The sequence below is a fragment of the Alligator sinensis genome, unplaced genomic scaffold (assembly GCF_000455745.1).
Source record: "Alligator sinensis unplaced genomic scaffold, ASM45574v1 scaffold830_1, whole genome shotgun sequence".
Taxonomy (NCBI): domain Eukaryota; kingdom Metazoa; phylum Chordata; order Crocodylia; family Alligatoridae; genus Alligator; species Alligator sinensis.
The window spans coordinates 899,744-917,380 of NW_005842309.1; the positions used below are offsets into that span (position 1 = coordinate 899,744).

A 17,637-nucleotide genomic window follows, 5' to 3' on the forward strand; every position below is an offset into this window, starting at 1 on the left:
GGGGGTCTTTAAGAAGCGGCTTGATGCCTACCTGACTGGGGTCAATTGAACCCAGTTTTCCTCCTGCCCAGGCAGGGGGTCGGACTTGAATATCTACAAGGTCCCTTTCGACCCTAATTCTATGATTCTATGACTGCTCCGAAATACAGGAGGGCTGAGGGAAGATCACCATAAACTCATGTTTATGGTCTATGCATAAGGCAGTTCCATGTGTAGTTTCTTAGAAAGCATATAGACTTCTAGCATATTTTAGAATCTCTTGTTCTAAGCTTAGAACTTCAAATAGTCTTCTATTGCTTTTCAAGACCAACCACAGACTGCATGTCATTTAAGTAAGAATTCAACTTGATCCTCATCCACAATGGTAACATCCCCCACCATTGAATTACCACTTGGCACAGCTCTGCCAACAGTAATATTAGAGTGGTCAAGGTACAGGCTCCAGCATAGTGCTACCTACCACTGATAACAGAAACCTAACACTCCTTTACCTTTAGGAACTATCTTGTTTAAATTTACATGTTAAATACCCAAAGCAAGCAGAGTTTGTAGGCACTGATGTGCTGATAGTGGAAGCAACCAGCAGAGAAGTAGTGTAGTTACAATAACTTCATTCAGAGGTGGCTTGGAATGAACAAGGTCATGGCAAGATGGTTATGTTCATACAGAGTATTCTGCCTAATACACATACAGAAGGGGGTCAGAAGCAGCCAACCTGAAACACCTTGGAAGAGACTACGGTGTTGCAAATCTTGCTGCTTAGTAGGAATCTTCAAACTACTTTTTGCTCCGACTCATGGCCAGCATCTGACAGCACCAAATGGGTTAACAGGCCCATGGGTTCAATGATACAGGATTCACACACACTCACAGGTTTTCCAGAGCTGGAAAGCCAAGGTAGCCATGGATATATTTAAGGAGCTCCTGGAGTGGGATGAGGAGGACTGTACTACAGACAACAAGTTTAGCAAGTGATAAAACAAAGTATGGAAAAAGAGAGAGAGCAGACAGTCCCTAGAAGCAAAATTATTGGGAAAGAAAGAGATTAGAGAGGATGCATTTTCCTGGCTGCCTTCCCCACATACAAATAAACCTCTGATCATCAGTGCACTGATATTTAAACTAATTAGCAAAAATAAATCCATAGGCCTATGCTTCCCTGTCAACCTATTCATACGGATGGAAGGACTGAAAATCACTATGATTAAATACAGCTCACGTCTCAAAATGCAGCAGTCGACAAGCTCATCCCCCCCGAAGTAGTACGGTAAGAGAAACACGGTGCAGGACATTTCAAATAGAAAAATATCCCCACAAAATGAAATGCTCACTCAGCATCGTACTACAGGATAAAAATAGAAAGTGACAGAGCTAGCACGGAATACCAAACAGAGCTGCCTGCTCATTACAGCATGGCATCAACAGGGGAAAAAACCCAGAGCAACTTTCCCTTCATTCCCTTCTCCTGCAGGCAGCATGTTGGTTGAATTTTCTGTCCCTTATAAATGTGCCGGAATAAAATTAACTTTGGGGAGCTTGGGATTACCGCATATAAGGAATCTAGCTCACGTAGCTATCAGTACTGCAATTACAGCCCCCCTCCTGCCTCCAGAAATAGGTTGCATCTCAGAAAGAAGCAAAGGGCTGGGAGGGGAGGTTGTTTTTCTGTGAATATTCATCACCTTTCTGCAGCAGGTCTGCATGATCCCTGCTATTAGCAGAGGGCATGTTAGTGAAACCGGTCCTCAATGCGGATGCAAAACTACCATCCTACATAATCAGACCAGGGATTGCTTGGCATAAAAGACAATTTAACAGGATTCATAACAAGAAGGCAGGAAGGACTGGGGATGAGGCAGCAGGCAAATCTTGGATCCTAAAATACAACTGAAGTCAGCCATTCAGTTTGGGAGCAAGCCGTTCCAACAAAGAACCGGAACCACAGCTCTGCCCAGAAGGAGCTCAGAGAGCAAATCTCACACTTATTTTTAGAGGGGTAGAAAAGGGGAGTTACCTTCACTTCCACTCTCCCCAGTTCCATTCAGGCAACTAGACTGCCCTCATGGAAGCAATGCAGGAGTAGGCATAAGAGTACCCTGGATACCATTCCCAGTTCTACCACACCCAGGCGAGACCATTAATTGGAGCTTGCTAAAATTTTTCAGCCCAAAATGCAGTTGTGATGACGATGAAACATTTTGAAAATGCATCTCCATTTTGCTGAATGGCATGTGTCAACCTCCCTTACACACCTCCAAAAAACAAAAACAAAAAAAAAAAAACCCCCCAAAAAACTTCAGAAGAGTCAAGACTTCCCATGTCAACATTTTCTAAATACAGTTTTGATCCCAAATGACTGTCCAAAATGTTCTTTAATTCCATTAAGTTAAAGAAAAACAAGCTTCTAGAAGCATTTTTAGAAGTTGGGACACCAGATCATTGCATTCACCCAGAAATTAGTTTATTTTTCTGATGTTTCAGAATTGCTGGAGGAACAAAATATTCAATTACCAGTGAAGTTCCCGCACTTAATGCATCCTGGAGCCCTAGCTTCCCACGCATCTGGGAAACCTGCACAACCCATCCTTAGCTACCTTGCAGGGGATTGCTAAGACTTAAGTGTAGCCTTGTAAACATCCACTCTCTCTGGCAGTCTGTTTGTAGGCAAGGTGGAAAGGTACAAACTACGAAGGGCTCCTGGAAAAATATAGCTAGGGCGGGATGAAAGCAGGTTAGAAGGAGAATTAGACACCTTACCTTCCAGTCCTACCAGCTGTCAAAACCTCTTCCACTGACTGCTGCCTGCTCCCCATTTCCTGCTCAAACATAACAGGAGCAGTGAGAGAGGAGACCACTTGCCTGGTAGAAGATGACAAAGGCCTCTATATAGTGAGGGCAGATGCATTAAGATCCACCTGGGCTGCAAGATGATTGACAGTGCTGCTGGACATGACATGTGGCAGCCTCTGCAATGGGAACCCCTTGTTGACTTCAGTGACCCTTCACACCTACCTCTGGGTCACAGGGTGATCAGGAAACATCATTCCTCTGCCCAGAACACATGTTCAGTGCTTCAGAAACACAGGGATGTGCAGTGGTATTTCAAGAAGCAGTACCCTGGGCCCAGTGAATAAGAAGTCACCTCCTGGGGCTCCCAGGGAGGCTGCTCACCCGCAGTTCCGTGTTCTCCAGGATGTGCACTGATATGCGAGGATTTTCAGGCACTGATCAGGTCTTTCAAGGACTGAGGTAACACTGGTGCTACGATCACCAGAGCTAGGTCAGCCCCTGACCCTCACTCTGTATCTCAGGCATTATCATTCACAGCATGGAAACTGGGCCTGGCTTCTCCCAGAGCTGGGACTGCGGTTTTGATTTGCTGGATTCAGCTATGTTCCTTCTAAAACAACCTGCTTGGTCCACGGCAGCAAATAAATGGATTGACAAGAGACAGCCCACAAATCTTACCTTTAGTTTACAAATCTTGCCAGGGATTTCTGGCTAGCACAGAGGTGATTTACAGATCCAAAGATCTTAACTCACCTTGGGATACAGGTGACAAATGGGGTTTTCAAAGGCTGCTATTGTGATCCACATTTGTAAATCCCATTCTTGCATCATTTAACTCAGCACATCTGATTTATAAACTCTGATCAGCCTTTGCACACCTGGCTGTCCTCTGTAATTCAGACTGAGCGACAACCTGCCTAATGGCAGAAATGAGCAAGCCTCAGAGGGGGTCTTGATCAGTGCCCAAAAGCCATTTCTCTGAATTATCTCCAGCAGTTCACATGACGCACAACATTTTGGCACTTCTGCTTCTGCTCCTAACCCCAGCAGCCAGGTCTCTTTGCTCGTCAGGAGACAGTGTAGAAGCCCATTAACCCTGGGATCTCATCTTTTTGCCATTTAATTAGATAGGAAACATTCTTCCCCCAGACATAGCTTGGGCTTGGCTTGAGAGGGCAGGTCTGGAATGAGCTGGAGAGGATGCTCTGGAGTTTGTTTTAATCAGCCTTTGTCTGGCCCCATGAGTGACCTACCTACACTTTCAGTAAGAAAGATTTCTTTACACAAATCATTTGGAGTATAGACTGCCTTACTTTTTGGATCCATGGTGTCTTGCAAAATGGGGCTCTGGTCCTGGAGAACAGTAGTGATGTTTATCAGAGTTATTTTAAAGAATGAGGCCTAACACTCCCCAGAAAGTTTCATGCTACGTGCATTACAGCTAACAAATAGCCAGAGACTCCCCATGAAACACTAGGAACATGTTTTATCATCACAAGTGTGAAAAATACTAAAGTTGTTAAGTGTAGGATTATTCTTAATAGGTTAAGAATTTGATTTATTAAACTTGGCTGACCATAGCTATGCATCACAAAGCCAACTCCTGAATATGGTAATATTGCCTTTGATATAATACAGCTGATGGCATTCCAAGATATGCCTTGAATACTGTACAACAGGTTACAATGTAGTCTGTAATAGCAATTCACCTTGAAAAATGCTGTTGCTTTTCTTGGTTGTCTCCTGAGCACAGACAACCTCTCTGCTGGTTTTGGTTCATTTTTATCAAGATGGCAAATGGGTAGTAGTTAGCAACACAGTCCAGAGGCTAATTACCAAAACAGCTATCCCAACTGATTCACTGATAGGAGTAGCTTGTTCACTACCCATAGAAACACAGACATAAGAAGATTTTGAGGCAGAATTACCCCTACATGAAGCATTTCTGCCTTAGAAGGAAGGGATAAAAATGGAGGACTCACCCCCTGTACCTGATGCTTGGATAAATTAATGAAATTCTTCCTTAGGGATTTTATTTCAGTACTTTACATCAATAATAAAATGAGAAATAAATAAAGGTGGAATTGAAGGCAGAACATTAAAAATGTCTCCTGAGTGCTCACAAGCCTTCCCCTGCAAATCTTCAGTGACAGTTGCAAGATAAGATCCATCCAATCAGAGGTCAACATCATGTATGGGTGGGTAACTATTAGGACTGCGCAAAATTTTGACAGGTGTTTTGTTTTGAAGCTGTTTTGATGCATTTCGAGCCCGAAACAGCAAAATTGAAATGAAACAAAAGGCTTTGAAACAGCTTTGAAACAAAATGAGGGCACTTGAAACATCTCAAAACATTTCGAGTTTCAAAGCCAGGCTTGCTTGCAGATAAACAGAAACTAAGGAGAGGGAGAGGAAAGAGGGGGAAAAGAGTGGGGACAAGGGGGGAAAGAACTGCTCTGCTATTGACATCTAGCTCCCGGTTTGATTCCCCAGCTCTCTGATCACTTCCCCCAGCTCTCTGATAATTTCCCCAGCTCTCCCCGGGGAGGGGTGCAGGCTCCCGATCTGCAGACAGGGTTTCAGCAGGCTGCTGCTGCAGGCTAGGGCCCGTGCCCCCCACAAAGAGCTGGGGAAATGATTAGACAGCTGGGGGAAGCGATCAGAGAGCTGGGGAATCAAACCGGGAGCTAGATGTCAATATCAGAGCAGTCCTTTCACCCTCTTCCTCTCTCCTTCCTCTCCCTCTCCTTAGTTTCTGTTTATCTGCAAGCAAGCCTGGCTTTGAAACTGCGTCCCCATGGAAGAGCTGAGGAAACGATCAAGGAGCTGGAGAATCTAACCGGGAGCTCCAGATGACAGGTGGATCTGCCCCAGCTCCAGGACAGTGTGCAGCGGCCTGCCAAGCTGCAGTACACCTGTGCAATGGTGCAGCTGCTGCACGGGTGCCAGGCGGGGGTGGGGGGGAGCGATCCCCACTGCCCTGCACTGCACACAGGGGGTGCTCTTCCACGAGCACCCAGAGGCCCCAATCACCGCTGCCAGAACCAGTGAGTGGCGTCGCTTTTTTTTTTTTTTTTTTTAATTCTGCACACCAGCTGTGGAGCACGCGGATGACAGCAGGCTGTCGCTGTCAGCTAGGGCCAGCACCAGCACCCAAGTCTGCCTCACACAGCCCGCGCTAAGTGCCGGGAAAAACCCCGTGCTGGCACTGGCCCCAGCCAGCAGCGGCAGCCTGCTGTCATCCTGCACATGGATCCAGGGGGCTGTGCCCCCCCGGAGGTGTCTGGCACAGCCCCACAGCCCCCTGGATCTGCATGTGGGATGGCAGCATGCTGCTGGCGAATGATACTAGTTTTGCTTTGAACAATTTGAGATGCAGTTTCACAAAAGCCCCTATACCTATCTCCTAGAAACTTGGCAGGCATCATGCCCTCAGATGGGACTACCAACCCTGTAATTTTCACCTGAATCAGGCAGGAAATGACAAAGTTATAGGTATTTTTGTGATTCCCTATTATAGCCTCTGGGCGAAATATAACATGTTGAAACAGCGAAACAGTTTTGACGAAACGAAATGGAACAGCGCTTCGAAACAGTGAAATGAAATGCTGTCCCTTCGAAACAGTAAAACAGAAGTCAAAACGAAATGGTGCTGTTTCGCACAGCCCTAGTAACTATTTCCGTCATGACAAACCAACCTACAGCTGCCAAGTCCTTTCTGAAAATCATATTCTGGAAAGGCAGCTGATTATATAAAATTATACAAAGTGAGGCAGCCACTGTGAGGAAAGCAGCAACAGGAAAAGCATTAAAATAGTGTCAGTTTGGATAAGCACCTGAATATTCAGATGTTTACTTGAATATCTGAACTCCTGGGTGTAGAGAATTAATGTGCTGTAACCGCAGGCACACCCGGTGAGCCAGGCCTTGAATTCTGATCTCGCAGAGCTGTTTAACCAACAAAAGTACAAGACTGTTTGCCACCTTTTTGGGTTCTGTCACTACAGGCCAAACTCATTCTCCCTCGGTGAATTTGGGCTGCTAATCTCATTTAAGCCGGTTGCCTCATATCATGGTCCATTGCTGATCCCAACAGAGAACTTCAGAATTCATGGTTGCTTGCCCATTCTTCCCTCACCCTGATACTAAAGAGGCATGACAGCAGTTATTCAAGAAATAACATCATCTTTTTTTTGCTCATTCTCCAATAACTCTTCCGTGCTAATGTCATCCACATTAGCATCAAATCGATGAGACTTAGCATATATATAGTACAGTCAACAATACAGCAATTGAGGCACATCCTACCTAAACATACCACCAGAAAGCTTCTGGAGAAAAGGTCTTCCCACCCTCAGTTTGCCATGTTGGCAAGTAAGCAAGGGCAATGCTGAATCTAGTCCTAAATCGCTTTGCTCATTAAAGGCAAGTGGCACAATTGTTTCTGAGACTCCCCTCAATATATAGAAAAATCAGCAAGGTAGCTGGCATATCTGTCATGATGAAAGCAATTCAGACTCCTATCATGATAGAAACTAGAGATCTCTCTCAAAGGGTCATGCTCACACAAGGCAAAAGTTCTGAAGAATAACATGCAATAACCCCAACTTCTGGCAAGCACATGGCATGAGATCACTGAAGGCATTAGGACAATTCAGAGCTCAGAGTAAGTGCACTACACAAATGTAGATAAAGTCTCAACTCCCAAACCCAGGAGGTTTCACTTGCAAAGATGGAGAATACCTTCTCTAAAAGGAAAAAGTACTTGGATTTTGTCTGTCTTTGCAAAACACTTTGGAAAGCAGTAGTCGCATAAATATGTCTCAGAGATAGCTTCAGTGACAGTAATGAACCCAAAGGACATATGGTAATAAAAAGCAGAGCAAAACTACAGATGATTTGAAATTTCACAGTTTCCCCCATCTGTGAGAAACACTTAGCCAAAGGGAAGGAAGGCCCATTGCCTACGTTAGGTCATAAAACCTCTGATTTATATTGGAGGGAAACTAATCTGGGGGAAAAAGGTTAATGCTCCATTTTTTATATTGCAATAAAATAACTCAAACTAATTGAAAAAAAAAACTGCTGCTAAAGAAACTGTTCTGGCTGCTAGAAGCTTTTACTAATGCGTGTTGTTAGTTTCCCTAGCTAAGTATGCAGTAGATAAATGCCACCCCTGAAGCAGATAGAGAGATTTTTTTAAACAATGCCTTACTTTATCGACTAGCAGCTGCTCAGCTCCAGGCTTCAGGGGCTTCCATCTCCTTCCGCCATTCCTGCAGTCTCTGCGCACCTCCAGAGTCTTTGAACCCAGGTCGTTCTCAGCTGCCAAGACAAAATCCACAGAATAAAGAAGGAATCATATAAGATAAACACTGTGTTCTGGCTCAGTCTGTGGGTGGAGGCTGTTCCATCTAAATGAAAGAAACCAAACTGTTTGCAAGACACTTATTCAAGCTTTACTTTATTGTTTTTAGAAAAAGCAGAGTATGTCCCTGCCTATCCCACTTTGGATACTGCAGAAACTCAGGTGTAAATCAAGAGCTGAGGGCCAAATTAAAAAAGATGTAAGCGGGTAGGGGCAATAAGATAAGCAAGTAGTTTAAAATGCAGCATAATGCAGGAGTATAATCTGAATGTATCTGTATTGAAGGCATGATAGCTCATGAATCAGAAGTGCTACAAAATATTTCTTCCAGGTCCCTGGCAATCTGAAGTCCTCAGCCCTTTTGATCTATAAGATGTGACAAGCTGAAAGATTAAACTGTTCCTTTGGTCTATGCAAAAGGGAAACAGGCTATACAATGCTGTCTGCTAGAGAAGTCAGGGGGCTTTCATCACCCTAAGCTTTTTGGGTAAGTCCACCCAAGAATGCTATTCCCCTGCAATTTTAAGGTAGTTGCATCACTTACACCAAACCCGAATTTGTGCTTAGAAAGACCAGTGGTCCCCAGGGCATTCTGCCCTAAACCAGGGGTGAGCTGGTCTAAAGAATAACTTACCTGCTTTAAAATCATTTCTATTTTTACTACTCAACCAGGAAGCAAACTCCCCCTCCCCTGCCTGTTCTTCCAGATTTGGCAAAGCACTCTGAAGCTATCAGAAGCAGGTATTTCCTTCTCTCTTTTTGCCATGGATCAGTTTGAATCATTTCCTCCAGTCCACCTTCCACAAAGCACTGGTCTGGAGTGACACCCACCGGGAGAGATAAGCTGTAGAAAGACACTACGTGTAGGTCCACAGCTGCTGCTAGCGCAGGCTCCTGAGTCAGCAGGCCGCGTGCAGCTTGAGCAGAGCACTAGCAGCATGTGGTGCGTGTGTGTTTGCTTCCCTTGGGGCCTACCATCCCTTTCAGGGAGAAAAGCATCTACAGAGAGTGGCTGAATTAGGGAAATTTTGCCTGAGATGTGCATCACTGATTTCCCTCCTCCTAGCCCATCACCACACATCCAGACCACAGTTGTACCAGATGCTACTCCATGATGGTCATTTGACTCAGGCTTGCAAGCAGAACATCAGATCACGACACTGCCCTGACCTTCAAAGAAGGTCAGATAGGGCCAGTGAAATGGGCCAATGGCCAGATAGACTGAAACCCCTGAGTCCAAGCAATTCTGAACTTTGAAAGAGTAGAGATAGGAGTCAAAATCTCAACTTGGCAGCCCAGCTCAGCTCTGCCTTGCAGTGGTATGGCACACTCTCTGTGTGGTGGGAAGGTGTGCATTTCAGTAGCACCTACCAACTCAATCAACCAGACCTTACTAAACAACCACAGAAAAGGACCCACAGGGACAAAGATTGTCTTTAAAATCTGAAGCACAGTTCAATGAACCTTGATTTAACAGGTCTCTTAACAGTAGTGCTGGGCTGTGCTTCGATGGGTATGTACAAATGTTCAGCACACCCAGTCTAGGTTTAGGCAGTTTACCTTAACTGCTAAACCTAGACCGGGAGTGGCATGTGCAGGCATTCGAAACAGCCCAACATAAGTAACCTGGAGGAGGAGGAGCTGGTGAGACTGGGGTGGAGGGAGGGGTCTGGTGGGTTCAGGGGGAGGAAGGGGAAGGTTGCCCAGTCTGGGGGTGCGGGGCCAGGGGGATAAAAATAGCCTAGTGAGAGTTGGGGGTATGGGGCTGGGGTGAGTGGCTGGGCTCTCCCAGCCCCAGAGCTGTGTGCAGCATTAGCTAGATCAGGTTAACCCTTTCTTGACCTAAATTAGTGCCCTTCCTAAGGTGAACTAATTTAGGATGGGCACACCGTTTTTGACTGATTTAAACCTTGTGAATTCCTGCATGAGCAGGCATTTAGATCGACCTAATCCTGGTTAGGTCAATTTAAATGTAATGCTTGTACATACCCTACAGTACTGTTCATCAGTGCTCAGGGGTGCTAGGACATAGGGCTTTGGGCTTTTTAACTATGAAATTCAGTGCCATGGGCCTAATCTAGCTGCCCTGTGAAGTCAATGGTGGAGAGGATCCCAAGGTAAGGGGAGGAAGAGATCTGGAGTTCTGTTTCAGGGGAATGGCTTACTCCAGGCTGCTAAAGCAGGGAACCCAATATTTTTCCAGTGTTACCAGGAGAATGATAACACTAGAACCTATTTTCTAAATGCTCTCTTGACGTAGTCAGTCTGCTATTATTTTTAGCTGCTTGCGTTTCTCTTTCTAAGCTCTCAGAAAACCAAGCTGTAGTGCAAGCGTTGATTAAAGCTGAAGGATAACAGGCTAAAAACGCAACATGCAGCCACAGCAACACTTGCATTCTTAAAGAGATTCCCCCCTCAGCGTGCTAGAGAAGCCTGTTTCAATACAAAAGAGCAATTATATTAAGCTGCTGCTTCATCCATTCACTACCAATGCTTCTCATATCCAGTTGTGTTGTGACCATTCTCTAACAGTGATTGTCAACCAGGGTGACACCCTTTTAAGGTCTAGCCTGGAGTGTTGTGCAATATTAGTGCTGTTAGGTGTGCAAACACCTACACGTGATTCACAAGCTCAACCCAGAGATTTCAAATAGGAATCCATAGTAGTGGTCTTTCTGAGTTCTTTGAAATAGAAGAACTGCTCTACTATTTTTCCATAGTCAACAAATGAATGAAAGCCAAGAGCTAGCACTTACTATGAGGGGCACAAAGAATAGTCAGCACAAGCACCAATCAATCATCACATCATCTCTGAAACTACAGTCAGTCAACCAAGATTTAACTGGCCATGCTGCTAGTGGACACTTTTCAACCATTTTTTAACTCAATGGGGTCACTGTGCCTCAAACCTATACCAATGGGGCCTTCGCAATGACAACAAATGCCCTTGTGGACATGTTCAAACCATGTCCCACGTTGCTGACTTGTGTCCCTTTACTATGCTACCTGGTGACCTTCAGGCTCTTATCACTGGTGATGACATCGCTTTAAGATGGCTGAAACAATATGCCAAAACCATATACGCAAAATAAATAAATATTGAGGGATGCCTTAAATCTAACAAGGGATGTCTTAAGTCTAAAAAGGTTAAGAACAACTGGTCTAGCACTCTGCTGCAATCAGTGGTATGTCTGGATGTACCAGGAGAGTCCAGCAGCATGGCTAGTGTCTCTCTACATCACCTTCCACCTTCTTGGTGTTAGAAAAGAACCTCCATCCTCTACACCTCTTTTTTTTACTCAGAGTTTATATATTGAATTATCAGCCCCTCTCCCCATCAGTGGAGTTCTGGTCCCATAAATGCATTCTATAGTGTTTTGTTCAATGCAGTTTTGAACATCCCCAGAGACAGGAGCTTCTATCACTTCCCTTTCCATCAACTGGTTTACAGCCGAGTCTATTGCTCTATCAATTCCCTGATATTCTTTCTCCTTTCATAAGAAAGCAGGTGTTGGATAGATGGGAACTTTTCCTTCTAATGTTATGTTCCCAGATAAATGTCTCACTTGGTTAAGATCTGAGTATGTTTAGATCTTAGTTTACTTTCTTACATGGCGGTATTCACAAAAGACTAAGAAATAATGAGGCAGAGAACTGAGCAGAAATCACCCTGTATGGCAGGGGTGTGTGAAAACTTACCCATAGGTTGTTAAAAGGTTTTTACTCTGCACAGCCATTTTATTCTTCAGCACCCCAAATATGGGGTTCACGGAAATTAAAGAAGGGAAATAGCCTTTCTTTCAGAACACATTACACACAGGAAGATCCTCACTAGTCAGAGCTGAGCCCTGAGCATCTGTAGTTGTTGCAACCTCTTTCCTCAAGTTCTAGTTTTACAATGAACACAGATGCATTTCCAAACCATATCTACTGGTCTCAACACCAGTGCTGCCCTTGCCTTTTTAAGTGGCTGTTATGGTTAGAAAACAAATCTGACAACAAAAACAGTCAAACAAACCAGTACTTACCACCAGTGCTCAGTAACAGACGTCGCCTCCAGCCCAGTTGATCCAACCCCATAGGTATGCTCTGGGAAAGGGGTAAGGAGCGACATCTGTCCAACAAGATTTTAAAAGGAGGTGCTTGTGGTGAGGGATGAAGAGGATGACACAGAGGCTGGAAAGAAACAGATTGGGAGGCAAAGGAGGAAAAATTACTCACCAGTGCTTGAGAAACATCAAAAAAACAGTCCTTTTACTGCAATATGAAGGCGTGCACATTTTTCAAGATATTGGATCCATTTTAATATCCCCCTGCAGTTTCCAAACAAATCAGTGACCTCTTAATTGCTTGAAATAGAAAGATTAGATTTTCTGGCTCAAGCAACTGATAAGAAAATAGAGACTTTCCTCTCTAGTAGGTCATTTCTAATAGGGTACTTGAATTCAGATAGAGATGCAAAATTTTCAAAGGCACATACGTTCTATTGACTTCCAATGGAATTTAGGCTGCATGGCCTCCCAGGCATTTCTAAAAGCCAAAGAAAAGTCAATAATGAACAAACATTGTTCCTTCTCAGCACCTCTTTGTTGGCCAACATGAAACAAGCAGTTGTTCATTCAGTCCTGCTGTAAATCTCAGCAATCACCCGCAATCACTGTTAATGGCCACCTTGAAAAGAAGGGTAAATTAATGAATGGTAATTGAATGGAACTATATTGCCCTTTGGACTGGTCCCTTCAAAGTTTGGAAGACACACGCAACTAAGGAACAGCGTACATTTTGCACTGTCTTTGTTTCAGCCACAGTGAAAGAAAAAACAACACTCCCTGGTCCTGGCTAATAATATCTAACATTACAAATATCAACTACAAACATAATTTAAGATTGCTAACAAACCAAGTACCAAGCCCAAAACTAAGAGAACTAGGATCTACAGGCAAAAAAAAACCCCAGTGCCAATAAAACCCTATCTAAACCTTAGGAATATTTGAGGTGTTGTGCATCTTGTTAATATAACATCTATATAAAAGTGAATTATATTAGTAGTAGGATCTCATCCCCTGAGTTCTAAAAATCTGACAACCACAGCTCCCTTTCCAGTCATTTGTAAAGGTCATATTATATCTTTTCAAATGCAACAAACTGGGAGCATCTACACGTGTGCTTTAATGTGCAGTAACCTATTCTACAGCTCATTAAAGCAGCGCGTAAAAAAAATGCTATTATGCTAATGTACAGTAAAATAGGCTACTGAGCATTTAGTGTCACCTAAAAAGCGTCACTTGTGCATTAATTTAGTACCTCACATTGGAGGGCACTGTGACACATGCTCCAGGGGTTGGGGGGAGGGAGGGTGCTTAAATTAGAGTGGCTCCAAGACCCACTCTAATTAAAGTGCCACAGTGTCTCATGTATCAGCATCCCCATGCTTCAAAATGGCAGCGGGGACACGTGAACTAAAGCTCGTTCAACAAGCTTGTAAACATATGTTGCAGTTGTAGACTCTCCTACCCCTTTAAGAATCAAATCCAGTAGCTTTTGCCTCAGTCAAGTCTCACCATGAACGCCGCTTGCCCCTGGAGGCTGGGGGGGTGGGCACAGCGAGCTCCCACAGGCAGTGGCAATGCTGTTGGCGGCAGGAGCATGGCAGCAGCAAGCAGGGAGCTCCTGCAGGGGGTTGCAGTGCAGGGGGGGGGGGGGGGGGGGGAGTGGCAAGCACCGACCAGCAGTCAGTGACCACCCATGGACGCCACCAGCAGTGCTGGCGGCAGACAGTGGCGATCATGGATTGCCCACAGATGCCACTGGCGGTGTCAGCAACAAGGGGGGGCAGAGCCTTTTCGCAGGGGGTGCACTGCCACACTCAGGGGGTGCACATGTACCCGCGTACACCCGCTATGCATCACCAATGCGTCTCACTAGAAGCATGACTGCTTTCCTTTTCTCAGAGATTCTTACTTCATACCATACTGCCCACACATTGCCTCTAGTATGATTGCAATAATGAGTTAATTGCCTACAGCTTCCCCAGCCATGCAAATCCCCTCACTCAGAACAGGGGGCTCCTCCAAAGAGTTTTATGTTTTTGTCTGAAATGTCATTTAGCTCCTTTCTGAGGTCAAATGCACCACTGATTAGAAAGGCCCCCCAGTTTATTTCTGTGAGCTCTGTAAAGTTCAGTTCTCAGTGGAAACACTTCTTAAGAGGTTCTGTGCTAGGGGGCTGGTTTGAGCTACAGTATTATAGAAAGAAGGACCAGATATATTTGTCAGTATGATTAGCTAGATTATGGTTTACACTTTTTCTGGAGTAACTGTCATTGGAACAAGTTATTGATAATATTTCTCAGAATTGTGCTTAGTGAATTTAGTGCATTTCCCAGTTTCTAGTTCTGGGTTATGTTTATACGTTTGAGATGGGCCATAAATTTAGATCCAGAGTCAGATTCCAACTGTTCAAAATTTGGGGATGAAGAAAATGGGAATGTAATTTAGGATCTCTCTCTAGATTTTCATTCCAGACATCTGTGTAGTCTCTTTTAACAAACTAATTTCAGATTGTCAGTTTTGACTGAAGGGATCACACAGGTAGGGCAAAAGTAACACCAGCGGTATCTTTGAAATTTGAGTCATAACCTATCACATGCACTAAGGGCATGTCTACATGTGCACTTGAACATGCATTAGCCATTTTAATGCATATTAAAGCATCACTTAAAAAGTGCTATTCAGTTAATGCGCATTACAATAGGCTAATGTGCATCAAGCATCACTTAAAAACCATGCTCTTTAGTTAATGCGCATTAAGACAAGCTAATGTGCATTTTCTTAGTACCTCACAATGAAAGGTAGATCTATACACAAGTGTGGAGACTGCTCCAATATGCTGTAATTAGAAGGTGTCAGAGAAGACTTGATTAATCGGTTACCACACTTCAGCAGCCTCCTGCATCTTGCGTATCAGTGTCCCCATACATAAAAATGACGGTGGAGCTGCTTGAACTAAAGCTTGTCAAACTTTAGTTCAAGCACCCCTGATGCCATTTAGTGTGGGGATGCTGATACACAAGGCATGACAGCGCTTTAGAGCAGCTCTTGGAGCCACTCTTATTTAAGCACTACCCCACTCCCTACCTTCAGAGTATGTGTAAAAGTGCCCTAGAGGTACTAGATTTAATGCACATTAACTAAAGTGTGTTAATGCACATGTAGATGTGTATATGCCTACTGTCTGTGAAGAACTACTTGAAATAAGAAGTGTCTATGCCATTGACTGAAGTACCCCTAACATGGAAAAGTATTCTGGTTATGCCTCAGCCAAGGTAATACTGATCCAGACAAAGTGAGAATTAATCTTTTAAAACAAATAGGAGGAACAGTTATAACTCTTCCTCTCTCAGCTAGGGACTAACTTTGATTATCCTAGTTAAAAAATATATCTTGAAACAGCCAAGTGTGAAGTGACATGTTGAAGAATGAGTTCATTTTCAGTATTTCACAATTCAAAAAAATCAAGCTTTTATTTTCATTCTGATAAATTGCTGGTCTCAGATATAATCTGTGAGCCAGGAAATTGGCAGAATTTCAGTGAACAATAGTCAGAAATGAACAGGAGATCTTCCCACTAAAAGTTTTTGAAGTAAATGAGAAATGGTCATCTGTCATCTTATACAGCCTCCGTTAGCATAACAATGGGATGCTGCAGCAGTTTTGTGACACCCTTCTGTGACAGGAACACCCATGTGTGATAGAAAAGTCTGATCCCTGTTTTACACATAGGGAACTGAGGCACAGAGAGATTAGCTTTGCCACAGGCCACGCAGTTAAATCTACATCTTCAAAGTTCAAGGTTACACACATACTGGACCACTATTCCTTTCCCGATTGCGGGGAGGGGGCAGAACGAGAGACAGGTGGGTTTAATTTCAAAGTAAATTTACCAGCCTTTACAGCCTCATACACATACTGTGAATGCAAGGGGACTTGTATAGCCCAATAATAAGAAAGATTAATAGGAAGAGAGTATTGACATTCTATAGTTCATCACTGTTTTTGGTCTTGTAATGACCAGAGGTCATGTTTGGGATCAGGACCTCCTTGTGTTGTGTTGAACACTTTACAACTATATAAACGATGAAACTTTGTCAGCTTTCTGGAGCAGGGAACTAGCTCAAAGACAAGACAGAAGCACACATAGTTACATGGATTAGCCTTCAAATACTCAACCAGCCTTTGCATACAAAGCCTAGGCACCAACTGACAACATAGTAAGAGTATTCCCAGAGAAGATACTTAATAGATGGTTTTTAATTTAAGATTTTGTTAGTGCCTTGTGGTTATTAAACATGCCAACTATCTGAAAATCAGAACAGCTTGGAGTTTTAATTCTTTTTTTAAGTAAGATAAGAAAGGTCACCTGACAACATCAAGAGTCAGGATTTGGCCTTGGCCAGATCAATTTCCTGCCACTGAAATGGACTAAAACATAACATAAAGGTTGGCGCCAGCAGGGTTCAGAAACAAAAGGAAGTGAAATATCATATCTTGATTTGAAATGTCTCAAGTTGTTGGGTTTTTTGTATAATCAAAGAATAATTAGTGGTACTCAAACAGAGAATGAGCCAGTTTGCTGCCATTTAGCATGAGGTAACTGAAGACCGACTCTTGGATAAGTACCTTGTTTCTAGCTCCTGTGATTCAGCCTGCATGTTGCAGGCAGAATGAGAAAAGGGAGTAAGAAGCTATTGCTAGTCACTGTAGCAATCTCAGCAACGTTACATGCAGGATAACAAGACAGTGCAAAATGAGGACCACTATCAGAACTTGCTGTACATTACCAGTGGTCTCTTGTCAGATTTAGGAGAAAGCAGCAGCCTCTGCCTGCTGTGAAAAGCAAATTGCACTAGCTGCTAGAAAGCAAAGATAAGCAAAGCTACAAGATTGTGGCAGAACCCAGAACTCCACACTCCAAGTTCAGTGCTTTAACTACCTGGCTACGTACCTGCTACTGTACAGGACCTACCAGACCAAGCATCAGATGGATCAGGTATTTGCAGGGATAGAGACCTTCCTGAGCCTGTGAATTTTCCAGGTACTTCAACAAGGCATTGTTGAACAGGAGTTACATGCACCACTCAGGAATTAAAATATTACCTGGGAAGTAATGTTTGTTTGCATTGCTCATGCCCCCAGAATGTAGCGCACGGGTAGATGAGCAGAGGGCACTTCTGCTGAATCTACCTGCCAATACGGGCTGCTGTCTGGGGCATCTTTTGCGGCAGAAAGGTAAATCTGTCCCATACCGAACGTTCACCAGCACTGAGGTGAAGGAGAAGCTGTTTCCTTGATGACCTTAGCAGCATCCAGCACAGAATGAGGAACCACTCCATAGCAATCTTGGGCCTGACAAGACGACTCCCACCAACAGCCTTAAGCAGTATTCAGAAGCTAATCTGATTAAGAGAGTGCTAGGTTCTT

The 17,637-nt window shown here is 43.9% G+C and overlaps 1 protein-coding gene across 1 annotated transcript in view; it reads right to left on the reverse strand.

The window, feature by feature from the left end:
• Positions 1-6,642: 6,642 nt before the first annotated feature.
• LOC102371144 overlaps positions 6,643-17,637 on the reverse strand; it is a 71,889-nt gene continuing 60,894 nt past the window's right edge. The window contains exons 4-6 of the mRNA XM_025209818.1: positions 12,187-12,334; positions 8,006-8,115; positions 6,643-6,738 (exon numbers count right to left, since the gene is read on the reverse strand). Coding sequence (XP_025065603.1) covers positions 6,643-6,738; positions 8,006-8,115; positions 12,187-12,334 — 354 coding nt within the window. The remainder of the gene's footprint in view (positions 6,739-8,005; positions 8,116-12,186; positions 12,335-17,637) is intronic.